Raw genomic sequence first — 16,747 nt, 5'->3', positions numbered from 1 at the left:
AGATGAGAATATCTTTCCTTTTCTCCTTTGCTTTTCGCTTCTCTTCTCTTCCCAGCTATCTGTAAGGCCTCCTCAGACAGCCATTTTGCCTTTTTGCATTTCTTTTCCATGGGGATTGTCTTGATCCCTGTCTCCTGTACAATGTCACGAACCTCTGTCCATAGTTCATCAGGCACTCTATCAGGTCTAGTCCCTTAAATCTATTTGTCACTTCCACTGTATACTCATAAGGGATTTGATCTAGGTCATACCTGAATGGACTAGTGGTTTTCCCTACTTTCTTCAATTTAAGTCTGAATTTGGCAATAAGCAGTTCATGATCTGAGCCACAGTCTGCTCCTGGTCTTGTTTTTGCTGACTGTATAGAGCTTCTCCATCTTTGGCTGCAAAGAATATAATCAATCTGATTTCGGTGTTGACCATCTGGTGATGTCCACGTGTAGAGTCTTCTCTTGTGTTGTTGGAATAGGGTGTTTGCTATTACCAGTGCGTTCTCGTGGCAAAACTCTATTAGCCTTTGCCCTGCTTCATTTTGTACTCCAGGGCCAAACTTGCCTGTTACGCCAGGTGTTTCTTGACTTCCTACTTTTGCATTCCAGTCCCCTATAATGAAAAGGACATCTTTTTTGGGTGTTAGTTCTAGAAGGTCTTGTAGGTCTTCATAGAACCATTCAACTTCAGCTTCTTCAGCATTACTGGTTGGGGCATAGACTTGGATTACCGTGATATTGAATGGTTTGCCTTGGAAACGAACAGAGATCATTTTATCATTTTTGAGATTGCATCCAAGTACTGCATTTTGGACTCTTTTGTTGACCATGATGGCTATTTCATTTCTTCCAAGGGGTTCTTGCCCACAGTATTAGATATAATGGTCATCTGAATTAAATTCACCAATTCCAGTCCATCTTAGTTTGCTGATTTCTAGAATGTCGACGTTCACTCTTGCCATCTCCTGTTTGACCACTTCCAATTTGCCCTGATTCATGTACCTAACATTCCAGGTTCCTATGCAATATTGCTCTTTACAGCATCGGACTTTGCGTCTATCACCAGTCACATCCACAGTTGTGGATATTTAATAGACTTCAAAGTGCTATTATGAGTTTGTTCAATGAGTTAAAGAAAAACACACTTAAAGAAGGAAGGGATAATGATAATGTTTCATCAAAAAGAGATTATCAATGAATAGATAAAAATTTTCAGAAAGAATCAAATGGAAATTATGGAGCTGAAAACACAATAATTAGAATTAAAAAAAAGTCATTAGAGGGGTTTGACAGTAGATTTGTTTTGAAGAAAGGTAAGAGAATTTGAAATCATTACAGATTGTTCAGTCGCTAAGTTGTGTCTGACCGCATGAACTGCAGCACAACAGGCTTCCCTGTTGTTCACTATCTCCCTGAGTTTGCTCAAACTCCTGTCCATTGAATCAGTGATGCCATCCAACCATCTCATGTTGCCCCCTTCTCTTCTTGCCCTCAATATAGATTATGTGATCTGAAAACAGAAAGAGAAGAATGAATAAAAATGAACAGAGCCTTTGAGAAATGTGGGACACCAGTAAGTACACCAATTTAGGTGTAAAAAGAGTCCCAGGAGAGAGTAAAAGGAGCAGAAAAAATATTTGAAGAAATTCTGGCTGAAAACCCCAAATTTGCTGAAAAAAACTACACATCCAAGAAATTAAAAAAACTCCAAGTATGATATATGCAGAGATCCACACCAAGACAGACCATGGTAAAAATGCTGAAAGGCAAAGAAATCCTGAAACTACAAAGAGAAACATGACTCGAGTCACAAGCTAGCAACTCTCCAGGGATCGCCTCTTTCCCAGCAGAGGTCCTGGTTTCTGAACACCCCAGGTCAGGTCTGCTCTGCAGTGCTGCTGCTGCTGCTGCTAAGTCGCTTCAGTCGTGCCCGACTCTGTGCGACCACATAGACGGCAGCCCACCAGGCTCCGCCATCCCTGGGATTCTCCAGGCAAGAACACTGGAGTGGATTGCTATTCCCTTCTCCAGGGCATCTTCCCAACCCAGAGACTGAACCCAGGTCTGCTGCACTGCAGGCAGATTCCTTACCATTTGAGCTACAGGGAAGCCTGGTAGTCAGGTTTGGCCACAGAATTTGTCGGGCCCAGTGCAAAATAAAAATGAGGGGCCTCATGTTCAAGATCTCTTAACGATTTCAAGATGGTGTTAGCAAAGCATTAAAATCGAGCTCAGGGATTATTCCGAGTGTGACGCCCAAGCCATGAACCCACGAAACTGGCCCTGCTTATTAGCTTCTCAATATCTGTCTTCCTAGATCTTAAGAGCCATGCAGCAAAGTACACAGTTGGTGTCTCTCTTGCTCATCACTGAATTCCTTTAGTTTTTCCCAGTGGCTACGGAAAGTCCTTAATTCATGTTTTGCTAAAACAACAACAAAATTTTCCTCTGCTGTATGGTACTTATTACATTAGACTCATAAAAGTCTCATGTTTTAGCATATTGACCTTTTCAGAAGAGTACAGACAGCTTAAGCCCAAACATTTTGTATTTATATTGCAGTTATAAATAATTTCACCATACTTATAAATCCATTGAAAAAGAAAAAAAAAAACAAACCCATCGAACAGAATCCTTTTATCTGAGTTGATCTATTCGATATGCAGGTTGTAGTACTTTCATTTTACAATTACTTAGGAAGTATCCCACCATATTACACTGTTAGCTTTAAGTAAGAACTCATCCATTTCTAGAATTAAAATTTTTTTTCTTAATATCTTGACCACCCGCATGGAATATGGGATCTTAGTTCCCTGACCAGGGATTGAACCTGTACTCCCTGCTTTGGAAGCTCCAAGTCTTAACCACTGGACCACCAGGGAGAACCATAGAATCTTGAACTTTTTGATGAGTGAAAATTTACCTTAGCTTTGGATTCCATTTACAAAGTCACCCTGCAGATGTGTCCATCTTCTGTATGACAGCTGTGAACAGGTAAATGTTGGTGGGTCTTTGGAAGTTTATCAAATTTCTCTGCCTGTTTCATATCTAATAAAATAGGGATACTACTACCTCCCTCACAAACTCTGATAAAGAGAATTAAAGGACGTGTCTTATATGGCACTTAGGAGAGGCCTTAACACTTGGCAGCTATACAATAGATGTTACATTTTTCTCCCTCTTATATGACAGTTTGTTGCCTTGATCTGCATGAAATGCTATTGGCTACTTTCCTAATTCACCCAAGTCTTTATTGACTACCAAGAATCACCAGATGTTAGGTTGTTTTTTGAAATTCTTCTGATTTAAACATGCTAATAATGAACATGTCTCATTAACCACATCCCTCTAGCATCAACTGATATTTACTTCATACAGTAATTCACTCTGCCAAAATGTGTCTTCTGAAAAGCTAGAGTTGCAAAATTCTCATAGTGAAATTAAATGCAAAGTTTCAATGCACATGTAAACCAAACAACATTTGAAATAAAGCATTTCATTATACTTTAAAAAAGATATTTAATCCCACGGCTTATTTCAGGATCCTTCCATTTAATCAATTGAGCAGGTTAATACCTGGCTTATTAATAATCGTATTAACATACTTTCCCTTATTGAATAAAAAATAAACTATTACCAACTAGTCACAATCATCAGGAGTAGACCAAAGCCACTGAGCAAATAGACGAGCTATAAAAAAAAGTTTATTAAAAAAATAGACAACATATGTAAACATCTTTTTCAGTCATAAAGCTTCATAATACAGCATATCAGGCCCAGGCCTCAAATCTCTGCAGTGGGAGCACCTTAATTGTTCACTAATAAGAATCAGTTTAATTTATCTTTCAGTGAGCTATTAAGTCTATATGAAAATAAATAACCAGATTCTGCTAAGTATACTAATATACATAGAAAATCACAGATGTACAGTGGATCTCAGTAAAAAATAACTATCTGCAGTAACATGTGAGATTGAGTCCTTTTATCATAATTGTCTTTTTAATGTAGCTTCATTTCTAAATTCATAATGTAAAGTTGACTAAAATAAAGCCAAAAAGGAACAGAGTAGAGGAACTAGACAGATGGACACCCATCACTCCCCACCCTCACATGCCACACCACACACATGCCACACATACACAAATATACACAGGGTTTTGGTAGAAGCAAAATTGAAAACATAATTTCTATATTTTGTGTCTCATGTATTATTGTAGGCACATATTTCCTTTACTTTTAGCTGGAAGTTACATGTCCCCCCAATAACAGAGTATGAAGTAGTCAACCATAGTTTCAAGTGTGACACAATTTTGAGGAAACCAAATCTCTGTTACATAATTCAACAGCCACCCCAAAGGGAAGTCAAACCACAGAATGGACCATAACACAACAAAATGTAATTAAGTACCTGAGATTTTGCTGCAAGAATTTTAAATATGACTGTTTTCTTAAGGGCAAAATGCACTTATATTAACATAATCCTTTCAAATGCCCTGTACTTTATTTGCTGGGGCATACTTGTTAGATGAGTAAGATGTTCCAAAATGGCTAAATAATACAATTTTACTTTATAAAAATCTACTATAGGTAGATTTTAAATCTACTATAATCTAGAGTAGATTTAACCTATAGTAGATTTAAAATCTACTATAGGTAGTTATTTTATCACACTTGATTTAATTTAAATTGCTGACCTTTCAATTATTCAGTAACTCTTAACCAAGGAAAAATTTTAAATGAAGTATCAAGTAATATTTGGAATTAAAGTTTTTCACTGTATGGAAAATTTAAGATAGCTATTATCTGTCATCTGAATAATCATATTCTAATGATAGAAGCATAATATATTTAACAGAAGAACCCAGACAAGTTTACCAAGCTCCTGGATAGCCATTTCATAGCTTAATAACTCAGTAGTCTATTTGTAGCATTCTGATAATTCATAAAAGTGACTCATAAAATAATTTTAAATCATTTAAAAATCTGATATGCTATCCAAAGATTCATTTTATAAATCCACATCTGAAAATAATCTATATTTCTCCTTTCTACGACATCAACTTACCTCCCCAGCAGATATCAAACACTTATCCACAATTGAATGAAATGTGAAATAACTATTATTTGAAAATACTTAAATTCTAACAGTACTGCTGTTTCTTGACTTTGCAGTGTTTCTCACTGACTGTATTTGAGGTTACTGGGATGGTTATGCATTTATTTATTTATTTATTTATTTGGTTATGCATTTAAATAGAGAAAATAAAAATTAAATGACATCACTGTTTATGATGCATGACACATGTGTCAATTAATTTTTAAAAACTCCATGGCAAAAGGAAAAGGTTTACACTTCTGGATACCAAATAAATGGCTACTGATTATGGGGGACCTTTTTTACAGGGAGAACCCACAGGTTAGTGTGTCTCAGCTGTACACAGTATGGTCTAAGTCAAATGTTAATGACTGATTTGTTTTAAATCTATCTTGGAGTTCCAATGGGTAAAATTTTTAGAAGTTACATTCATTAAAACTTTTATAAATTACATCCAGTAAAATTTTCTCAAAGAGAGAAACATTGCATATTTTAGGTGAGATTTGGACATACTTGGGCATTATAAGCCTATTGCTGAACTTAAGTAGCTTAAATAGGACTCTGCATCCATTCTAGTTATCAAATTTTTAAAAACAGACACCTTTACTCACTAATATCACATTATTCTTGGCTTTTGTTGCACAAGTAACAAGAAAAGAAAGAAATGAGGAAAAAAGGGCAAGGAAAGTAGAAAATAAAGGAAGGCAACAGGAAGGAGTGCACTCAGAGTTTTTGTGTGCAGGGTCGCCAGAGTCAGACACGACTTAGCGACTGAACAACAATGCCAGAAAAGAATAGAAATGGGGAAAAAGCATTTAAAATTGTGCTTAAACATAGATTCACTTTGCTGTACAGTTCTTGCTTTATAGTGTGTGTAGTATTTCAAGTTGCTAGGTAAGAATCCAGTGGGCAAACAATACAGTCAGCCAACAGCAATGATGTCCATTTCTGGAGAAGTTAGACAGCCATTACTATTTCAGTAACACGGCCACAGCTTTGAAAACACAGCAGCATGAAACAATTAAAAGGTAGACACCTTGTTTTCATTTGCTCACCTTAAAAAAACAAAAAGAAATGCTTGAACAACATAAGGCACTTAAGACAGAAATTCTTTCTCGAGTTCGTACAGAGATGGTCGGCTCGTTCTGCTTCTCATCCTGCACAGAGGCACCGTGCGGTCCCGGCTCTGGCCTTCCACGTCGGTGTCCAGTAAGGAAGGCATGTGGGGCTGAGTTCTCTTCTTGGTGCCGAGAGGACAGCTGTCGGCTGGTCCTGGACCACCCACTACAGGGCTAGCCTGTGAGGGCTGCGACTCTGTTCTCGGCGGGAAGGCCTGCAGGGCACCTCCTCGGCTTCTTAGAGGGGGAGGGCGAGGCAGGGGCACCATATGGACAGCTCTTTGCTTTTCAGGCGGGACCTCACTTGGCAGGTCACTGTGAGGTCCAGACAGGGAGGGGGGCATCCCCCAAACCCACTCAGGGGGCAGTTCAGAGGCTCCGGGGGCTGAGATGAGAGCTGCACCAGCTGGTTGAGAAGGCAAAAAGAGTGTGTGATTAGACAGTGACATTGAAAACGATGGATATCGAGGAAAATAAACTGGGTGACTTCACTGAGGTGACCACCTTAAAGCAAGCTTTGACAAAAGAACCTGAATACAAACCTTACCTTACAAACTGTTAGGATATAAGGTTTGTTTTTATTGAAAAGGACCTCAAAGTTGGAAAGATTGCTTGAATCTGCGGAAACTACAACTGTAAAGAGCTAAATCATCATCAGATACTTAGAACAATGATCATTAGAACTGTTTAGTAAACAGGATAGATTTCAGAATGGGATTAGACTGGACTAAACTTCAGGCATAAAATGATGGTGAATATGACTGAATTCACTTTCAGGTGATAATTTGAAAAAATTAATGAAAATAAGGAAGAAGCTATGTTTCTACATGTTACACCTTCCCTTTTTTGTTCTGAAGAACTGACTTATTACCACTCTGTTGTTGTTTAGCCGCATCTGACTCTTTGCGACCCCATGGACTGTAGCCTGACAAGTTCCTCTGTCCATGGGATTTCCCAGGCAAGAATACTGGAGTGGGTTGCCATTTCCTTCTCCAGGGGATCTTCCTGACCCAGGGATTGAATCCATGTCATTTGCATTGTCAGGTGGATTCTTCACTGCTGAGCCATCAGGGAAGGCCTATTACCACTCTAGCAGATAACTACTGGCTTCAAATTAAGAAAAAAAGTTCTTATGGGATTATCATGGTGGGATTTCACCATGTGCAATTATAATTACTAATACTTTACTGCATCATAAAAGAGCAATAAACCAATTTATTTAAAGACAATGAAAAATAATATGAGAATGTGCCTACTTGTAGCACACTTAAAGAGATAAAGGACAAGATAAAGCAAATGAAAGCAGCCTCAGTTTTAATACACTTTATAACCAATCCTAGCATAACATTTTATGATCTAAAAAGCATTTTTCATATACCTTATCTCACTTAATCCTCATGATCTATATCTGACGTGATTGTAATCACATTTACATACAAAAGAAATAATAGTTAATTCCCATTTAGCATCTACTGTCCATTTGATTTTTATACCCGCTAAACTCAATCTCGACATAACTGGACAGTGAAGCCAGGTGATGCAGAAGACATGGTACCACGGGGGAGGTAGGACAGCCAGTTTCAGCACCAGCTCTCCCATTAATTATTGGTTCAGACTTTGTCAAATGATTGTCTTCCTAACATGAGGGGCTTGGCGCAGTTATTCTCCACATGCTTGCTCTGTTTTAATATGCTGTTAAGTACTTAAGTTGCTGAAATTTAGTTGTATTTCCCCAGAATCTAAGTGATAGTTAAGGTCAAATGCAAGAGTAAAATGAAATGAAAGTCAAATGAAAGGGTAAAATGCAAAGATTTCTGTAAAGAGTGAAAACAAATTTGTAAATGTAATCACATGGAAAAGAGAATCAGAGAGTCATACAATTTTACAGTCCAGTCTCTACAGTGGTGTCTGGTACTTTCAGCCATGAATGCAGCCTACCTGGGGGCCGGGGAGCACTTCCATCAGACATGGTCCTTCGGTGACGCGGGGCTTTCTCTTTGGCAGCAGCAGCGTAAGACACGCCCCCGCATGTCAGCTCCATGAAGGAAGGAGGCAGGTTTCTCCACCCATCACGGCTGGTCCCCAGTCCTGGCATGGGGGTTGACTTCTGGCCCCTCCCTCCAAAGGCAGGGCAAGGATCTGGAGTGGGCACCCGAGGGGCACAAGAGATGTGTGTGCTGCTCTCGAAGGAGTCTTCGCCGTCGGTCTGCAGCAGGCACTTGGTAGAGAGGGAAGGCACGGACAGGAGGCTTGCAGCGGTGGACGGTGGGAGCGCGGGGCTGTTGCTGGCTCCCTCGCCCGCGGCCAGCAGCCTCGTGGCAGGACTGGTGCTGCGGCGAGACTTAGGTGCCCGCTGGAAGATGCCTTCACGCTTCTTCCTGTCTTCCTTGGGCAATGGGTCTTCGGGAGCCTGTGCTTTCGTGAGCTCTCTTATGTCCAGGCCCAGAGCCACGGATGCCAGCAGCATGGTGCAGCCGTACAGAGCAGACTCTGTTTTCTTTCTCTGGGGGGATCTACTCAGACTGTTTGGAGGGGTCCCCTGAGGAGTGTCGGCAGCAGGGCTCACTGGGGTTTCCTCCTCCCAGCTTTCGGATTCCACCGGGTTCTCTCTCTGGCCATCTTTCCAAAGAGGTAGATCGATATAGGCCTGAGTTGGCGGTTTTATCTGCTTTGGTTTTCTGTGTTCCAACCCGTCAGGGGCAAGTTTTGGCTCTTCACAAGCACCTACATAGAAGGATAAACACACACACGCTAGGACCATTTTACAGCAAAAACCATGAAAACTACATTGTAAAACAAAGCTGAAATCTAATAAATACATATTCTACATTGTGACACATGGAGTCCTTTTCAGTTTAGCTACTGGTTCGTCCAGGAGGACCCTGCAGAAGGGGTATCCAGGGTGCTATGACTCAGGCTCCCTGCAGAGGAACCAGCAAGCAGGGGCATTTGCAAGCCCTGAAACTAAGGTAAACATGATCAATATCTGCATAAGATCATACCCTCCTTTTGGGAGTCACTTAGGCATTCAGGAGACGTTGAATGCTTGCTAGGCACCAGGCACTGGGAGTAGAGTGGTGAACACAACAGATAAACTTTTTGGCTTTGAGTTGACCTTCTAATTTGCAGGTGATGAAGAACACATACATTATGGGTTCCATGTAGACAAATAAGAATTTTAGGTAAGAGTGATGAATAGGGAGAGAGGTTCAAGAGGGAGGGGAAATAGGTATAGCTATGTATATTCATGTTGATATATGGTAGAAGCCAACACAATATTGTAAAGCAATTATCCTCCAATTGAAAAGAAATAAATTAAAAAAAATAAAAACAAAACCAGAAAATGTTATGGGGAAAATGGTGGAGCAAAAAAAATAAGGCCGCTTGAATTTTCTGGTTTGTGTCACTTTTACCCTACCATATTTTTCTGCATTTCCTTTATGTGCTTTTGCATGCTTTTCTTTCTTGAAGAATAAAAGAAAAATCTGCCTCATGAAAAAAAAAAAAAAAAAACAGTGACAAATAAATAAAAACGAGTTCTGAAGTAGAGGGCTGGGGTGAGATACCACTTCAGCTGAGGTGGTCAGGGAAAGCTTTCCGGAAATGCTTGAGCTGAGACATAAACTCACAGAAGGACCAGGACACACAGATGGGAGGTGGGAGGGGGCCTTCAGGCAGGACAGACAGTGTAAACCCTTTGCTCACTGACCCTTCCAGTGAACTACAGGGTTAACTTCATGGAGACCCAGCTGGGTCAGCCACATAAATCCTTTGACTTCCTCCAAGTGACCTGCAGAGGAGTTATTAATAGGATCAAAATATTCTAAGAAAGAATAAAAACATTAAAAAAAAATGGCAGGAGAACTATCCAGTCACAAATAATGAAACATGTACTGTAGAAATAACAGTTTTGTTACTATCAGTTGCCCTTCATTACTCTTCAAACGACATTTGGTGATGCACTGCAGTATACAATGAGAGAACCTCTTGCCTTTATAGGCAAGAAAGAGTTAGCACACAGTAATGAATCTGGTGTCAGAAAGTGTTTATCCAGGATTCAGAAGGGACCTGCCTCTGTTTACCTGAATGTATTTATGCAGATCAGAAGAAGAAAACTAGACATGAACAGCAAGTGATAAGGTGCACGTAAAATTGAACGTAGCATTGATAATAAATTCAAGATGTTTATACCATGTTTAGCTAAAGCATCTTTCCTTTGATCACAGTATCAAAGAGCTATCTTAAGTTGTTGAGGGTAAAGACCAATTTTGTCTTCTTTGGTGATAGCCATCACTGAAGGTTTTCAACAACTACTGTATCTCTTCAATCTTTTAATATCTGAACACTGAACAGGAATGTTGAATATTGAAAGCAATGATGACTTACTTAAATTAGAGATTCCAATGTAACACTCTCCAGCAGTAGTTTTCCATAGCTAACTAGCTTGGCAATATTTTACCATGTCGTGGGGTAGGAATATAACCTCAGTAGAATTTCAGGGTGCCTACATTTTCATATTTACTATTTCCTATACTAAATTAATTTGGATCTATCTAATAAATTATACTAATTTTTCTGGTAAAGAATAGGAGTTACAAATTCCTAATAAACAATGTGAAGCCTAATGATTACTTTCCACCATGAAGGCTGCCAGGACAGAAGATAAGCTTTGAGCTCAGTGTAGCCCCACTACTACCCTGATGCTGCTAACCTTTCTGACATCACTTCTAGAGCAGTCAGGTGCTAAGTCTATTTCCTGAAACCCATTTACCTGGCTGGTCCACAAATAATGAAGCCAATGGCATGGTTTTCTGATTTTTTATTAATATGGTTGACCAAGGACTGTTGCCATCTGAGAGAGGTCTTATTCTACAAGAGAAAAATGTTTATTTTAATATAATAGAACCACATGAAACACAAATTAGGTTTTGGTAAGTACACACTAACAAAATTTTTAGGTAGTAAAGAGAACACATTTTGATTCTGTGTTTTAAAAAGTTACCAAAGTACAAATAAAACCCTAACATGAAACAGAAAAAAATTTTTAAACTGCTTAACCAAATAATAATTAATTTAGTGTGATAAGCTCATCCTAGAAGTTAACTTAATATTCAGGTATTTTTGTATTACTCTAATTGCTGTTTAAAAGGTAAGTCTGGCCAATGCAACATTTAAAAGGCCCTGCTAAAAAATAAATAAATAAAAAAGCCCTGCTCTTTGTTACAGTGCACACTGAAATACCACCAGATGTCACACATGTACCTTTCTTTGCAATCAGTTCTTTCTTTCATTTGAATCGAATTTGGACCCCAGGTACAACCCTTTTTCTTGAAATTCCTTTTTATATCTTCAAATTCTTCTTGTCGACAGATGGTGTTTCTGCCCCAAGTTTTATTGCTTTCATCTGAGGTCACTAAACAGAGAGCATCACTCATTAACCAATTATAATTTTTTTAAGTTTTAGAATGAATCGAATCAGTTGTAAAACTATCTTACTCAAAGTGTGTATATGATTAAGAAACATGAAAACAATGAAGACATTATTTCTTTCACCCTACTCAAGGCAAATGTCTGTCTCTAATCAAAATAGTAAGAAAAGTAAAAGATACAAATTTGAGGTAGCTATAAAGGGCTGATTCTTTCTTTATCTATGCATTCAACATGATGCAATAGTTAGGATTTCATTTTACTTGGAAGGAAAAAAAAGGCAAATTGAACATTTAACTTAAACTTAGTACTTAATTTTTTAACCAAATCAAAGTTTAGAACCTAAGGAACAGAAGTCTATTTTCAAACTGTAATTTCAGCCACTATTTCATTAGTCATCACAACTGTTTGGCTACAATTACCTTTTAAAATCTGAACATATGCAAGTTTTCCCACATCTTGCCTTATTTCATTCCCTTGTGGGGAAGTTTACATTCACGTCTGACCTCCACCTGTTGCTGACACACAACCGCCTCCTCCCCCAGCCCCTCTCTCCTTGAGAATCATGGGGAGAGTGGCTGTTATTACTACACACTTAGAAAGCAATCCTGTCACACACTAGAGGTGCTAAACACACAGCTGAAAACATTATGACATATCTGCTAAGTCGCTTCAGTCGTGTCCGACTCTGTGTGACCCCATAGACGGCAGCCCACCAGGCTCTGCCATCCCTGGGATTCTCCAGGCAAGAATACTGGAGTGGGTTGCCATTTCCTTCTCCTATGACATATCTACACAGGGGTAAAAATATACACTTTGGGTCTAACTGAAACTCACACAGCTTGATGAATTAGTTTATGTATTTTTTCCACTAGGCTGAACACTCTAAAACCAAATACTAAGTGGTATTTTGAAGGACAGATCTTCCTCGACTTATGATGGGGTTACATCCCCATAAACCATCCTAAGTTGAAAATGTAGTTAATACACTTGACCTACCAAACATGGCCCACCTTAAATGTGCTCATGTACCGCCATGGCTGAATCATGTTAATGTATGGCAAAAAGCACTACAATATTGTAAAGTAATTAGCCTCCAATTAAAATAAATAATTTAAAAAAATGTGCTTAGAAGAGTTACTGTGTTTGTTTAGCTGCCAAATTGTGTACAATCTTTTGTGACCCCACAGACTGTAGCCCTCCAGGCTTTTCTGTCCATGGGATTTGTCAGGCAAGAATACTGGAGTGGGAGGCCATTTCTTTTTCCAAGAGATCTTTCCGATCCAGGGAATGAACCCGCGTCTCTTGCGTGGCAGAAAGATTCTTTACCATCTGAGCCACCTGGGAAACCCGCTTAGAACAGTCACACTAGTCTATAATTGGGCAAAATCATCTAGTGCAAAGCCTATTTTATAATAAAGTTAAATATCTCATGTAGCTTATTGAATCCAGTAGTGAAAGTGAAAAATAGAGTAGTTGTGAGTCTATGGCTTATTTCTCCTCATGATGGCAGGGCTGACTGGGAGCCCAGCATCTTGAGGGAGAATGGTGCCTTGCATCACTCCTCAGAAAGGATCAAAATTCAAAGTATGGTTTCCACTGAATGTGAATCACTTTAAAACCATCATAAAGTCAAAACACCCTAAGTCGAATTACCCTAACATGGGGGGCCATGTGCATTAGGTTGGTCAATACACACAAAATGAGAGCTAAATCCCAAAAAACAGAATACTGTTTTCTTTACAAAACAACTGGAAGTAACCTCAAATTCTGGATTTCAGTTTTCAAAATATCCACAAGTATGCTACTGATATAATTAGGTTATATAAACGTTGCAGGTACATGTTTCACAAAATGTTTCGAGATCTTATTTCAGTTTCTACTCTGTGGCCTGGTAACATCACCAATTGTGTAGAGTCTAAAAAATCATTTACTGTGAAAATAAGAAAATGAGACTAAGAAGAAAATTTTGATTTCCAAATAGTCATGATACTTCCTGTATTTCACATGCTTAGAAACCAGGTATAAAAACATGTCTGCTTTAAGTTGAATCCAAGTCCAATAGTGACAGAAACCCACCCAGAAGACCCCAAGGGGGAGAAAGCTTACGCTGTATCGCTCGGAGTCGGGGAATCACTGTGGGGCTGCTGGGTGGGCTGGAGCTGCTGCTGTTCAGACTTCTTCGTTTGTCCAAGTTGGGGGAGGCCTGCACAGTTATTTTGTGCTGGAAGTCTGTTGCACATGGGGAAAAAAAAAGAGAACTGAGATTTGATGGTTTTAGGTGATTTTCATAGCCCCGTTTTTGGTATGTGGCAATAAAAACAGAAATTGCCAGACAGTAAGAATATGGTATGTCTCAGAGTCTGTTCCTGGTTTCTTCTCTTTCATTCAGGATTCAAGTCCATAAATAATGACTCGGAATCCTGATACATTAGGCAGCACACTGAGACACACACACACTCACAGGGAAATGAACTATTACTGAGTATCTGTAGAACCCAACAGTCTTCTGGGAAAAACAATTACCTTCATTCAGTCTGACACAGTTGAAGCGAGACTGAAGGAGGAGACACCCTGGGTTAAATGGGTCCTGGCTCTGTCACTAACTATGGACCCCAAACCAGCAAGGAGCCTCTTGAAGTCGGTTTCCAAGGCTTTTGTCTAGTACAGCAGACACCACCACGGGGTTGCCGTGGTGATTAAAACATAAAACGTATGTTATGTGGGGTTCAGAACATGCTACTCCAACATCTACTCCTTTTTGTTGTTGTTTATAGTCACTCAGTCATGTCCAACTCTTTGTGATCCCATGAACTGTAGCCTGCCAGGCTCCTCTGCCCATGGGATTTCCCAGGCAAGAACACTGGAGTGGGTTGCCATTTCGTCCTCCATGGGATCCTCCTGACCCAGGGATCAAACTGCAGGCAGATTCTTTACCACTGAGCCACCAAGGAAGCCACATTTACTCCTTAACCTGTTACATTTCTACAAGACGGTTCACTCTTCATCAACCTAGCATGGAAATATTCAGGTCTGTTTTTTTGGGGTATTCATTTCCTTAGGCAGGCTCCTATGTCACAGAAACTTACATTAAACACATTTTTATGCTTTTCCCCTATTGATTTGGCTTTGTCAGTTTCATCTTCGGACCCAGTCAGGGTCAAGTGAAACTCCCCCAGCCTAAAGTTAAAAGCGTTTTGTGGCTAAGGTACCTACAAATGATGGTTACTATTATCTAACTGTGATACAGGGTAGCTGTCATGCCAGACGAAATGCCAAGAACTATGGGAACATATGAAAGAAAAGTAATATTACCAGAGGAAAGAAAACTTTGTAAACTGTCAGAAAAAGTATTGAAAACTTAGAAGCAGGGAAAAGAAATGACTGGGTGTTCTTTCATCATGGTGTCGAGCTTAACCTCTAATTTTCGATTGATGGGGCTATTTTTACAATTCAGTAGAGACAGAGGTTAACTTGAAGATTTTGTCTGGTGATGATGCAAATAGTTTTTGCCTGGTATGAAAGAAAATCCCAAAGGTTATTATTTATTGCCAAATTGGGCTTTAACCAAGTTTGTATTTAGCCTAGCAATCGAATGTTAAGATTTCTTTAGTAAATTGACCATAAATACTAAGCTCCTCAAATTCCCATGTGAACCAGTTTTCACTGGTTCCCCATTAATATTAATTAATCAATATTAATTATTAATTAAATAAAATATTTGACAGGTTCATTTTACATTTGCAAGAAAGCTATAATTTACCTTATTGTATAAAATAATTATACTTTAAAGAAACACATGGTATTGAATGAGGAGTTCAAATTTGGTAGGCAAGACAGCTATCCAATTACTCAAGTTAGAAATCTGAAGCTTTCCTTGATATTGTGTTCTCCCTGACCTTCCACATCCAATCAAACATAAAATATCTTGTAAATTCTGTTCTGTATTCTTCTTAGAGCTACTGTTGAGAAATTTGTATTCCAGGTTCTGGAGTCAGCAAACTCCACATGTAAAGCCCAACTTACCACTTACTAGCCACATAAATTTGGGGAAAGTAACTTCATCTCTGTAAGTCACAGCATCTTCATGGACAAAAATGGAAAAAATAATGATTCCTACTTCACAGGACAGTTAGGAAGAATTAAATACAAAGAAGAAACAGAAAATACTTGGGCTTCCCAGGTGGCTCAGTGGTAAAGGATCCTTCTGCCAATGCAGGAGACTCGGGTTCCATCTCTGCAGAAGGAAACTGGCAATGCACTCCAGTATTCTCTCCTGGGAAATCCCTGGACAGAGGGGCTGGTGGGCTACAGTCCATAGGGTCCAAAGAGCTGGACATGACTGAGTGACTAAGCATGTAAGCATAAAAAATACTCAACACACATCAAAGACACTTCTTGTTCTCTCCATCTCCACCACCACCATCATTTCATGATGAGGCTGCTACAGTCCTTTGGTCTATCTTCCAGCAACTCCACTTGACCCCTCTGATCTACCTCACAACAGCCAGAGGCTTGCTTGCTTATTTATTTATGGCTGTGCGGGTCTCTGCTGCAGCATGGATGCAGTAGTTGTGGCACATAGGCTTAGATGCTCCAGGGCGTGTGGGATCTTAGTTCCCCAACCAGGGATTGAACCCACATCCCCTGTACTGGAAGGCAGATCCTTAACCATTGGACCACCAGGGAAGTCTCCAGGTACATGCTTGTCATTCCCTGCTTAAAGTCCTTAGAAGGGTTCTCATCATTCTTAAAATTATAGGTCAAAATCATAACATCCCCTCTAATTCCCTGCAAATCTGATCTGGGTTGTTTGTGTCACCTCTGTTCTTCCATCACTCATCATGGTCTAGACCAGAGGACAGCAGGCTTTTCCTAAGAAGTACCACACAGTAAAGATTGCAGTTTCTATGAACCACATGGTCTGCTGACAGAGCAGGAAAAGCATTCCAACAAAAACATAAAGGCATGTGTTCCAATGCAATGCTACTATGGATGCTGCAGTTTACCTTTCCTGCAAGATTCAGGGGTCAGAAAATCTTCTTTTCTAGTATTTAAAGTGTATAAACCGTTCTTAGTTTGTGGGCTACAGGAAAGAGGTGGGAGGCTGAATTTGG

General features: G+C 39.5%; 1 protein-coding gene across 2 annotated transcripts in view; it reads right to left on the bottom strand.

Moving 5' to 3' along the window:
* Positions 1 to 3,674: 3,674 nt before the first annotated feature.
* MAP3K21 (mitogen-activated protein kinase kinase kinase 21) overlaps positions 3,675 to 16,747 on the bottom strand; it is a 57,966-nt gene continuing 44,893 nt past the window's right edge. Inside the window, exons 6-11 of one of the 2 annotated variants that reach the window (XM_081570390.1) lie at positions 13,740 to 13,862; positions 11,466 to 11,616; positions 10,975 to 11,072; positions 8,160 to 8,927; positions 6,683 to 6,694; positions 3,675 to 6,609 (exon numbers count right to left, since the gene is read on the bottom strand). In XM_081570390.1, the coding sequence (XP_081426516.1) occupies positions 6,182 to 6,609; positions 6,683 to 6,694; positions 8,160 to 8,927; positions 10,975 to 11,072; positions 11,466 to 11,616; positions 13,740 to 13,862 (1,580 nt within the window). In that variant the 3' untranslated portion in view covers positions 3,675 to 6,181. Of the gene's footprint in view, positions 6,610 to 6,682; positions 6,695 to 8,141; positions 8,928 to 10,974; positions 11,073 to 11,465; positions 11,617 to 13,739; positions 13,863 to 16,747 lie in introns of both variants that reach the window. The other variant, XM_081570389.1, reaches the window with a different exon arrangement.

This window comes from Giraffa tippelskirchi, chromosome 2, assembly GCF_054371585.1.
Source record: "Giraffa tippelskirchi isolate mGirTip1 chromosome 2, T2T-mGirTip1v1.2.pri, whole genome shotgun sequence".
NCBI classification, from domain to species: Eukaryota; Metazoa; Chordata; class Mammalia; order Artiodactyla; family Giraffidae; genus Giraffa; species Giraffa tippelskirchi.
The sequence above is the reverse complement of the archived record's forward strand: the minus strand, read 5'-3'. Positions and strand labels throughout refer to the sequence as shown.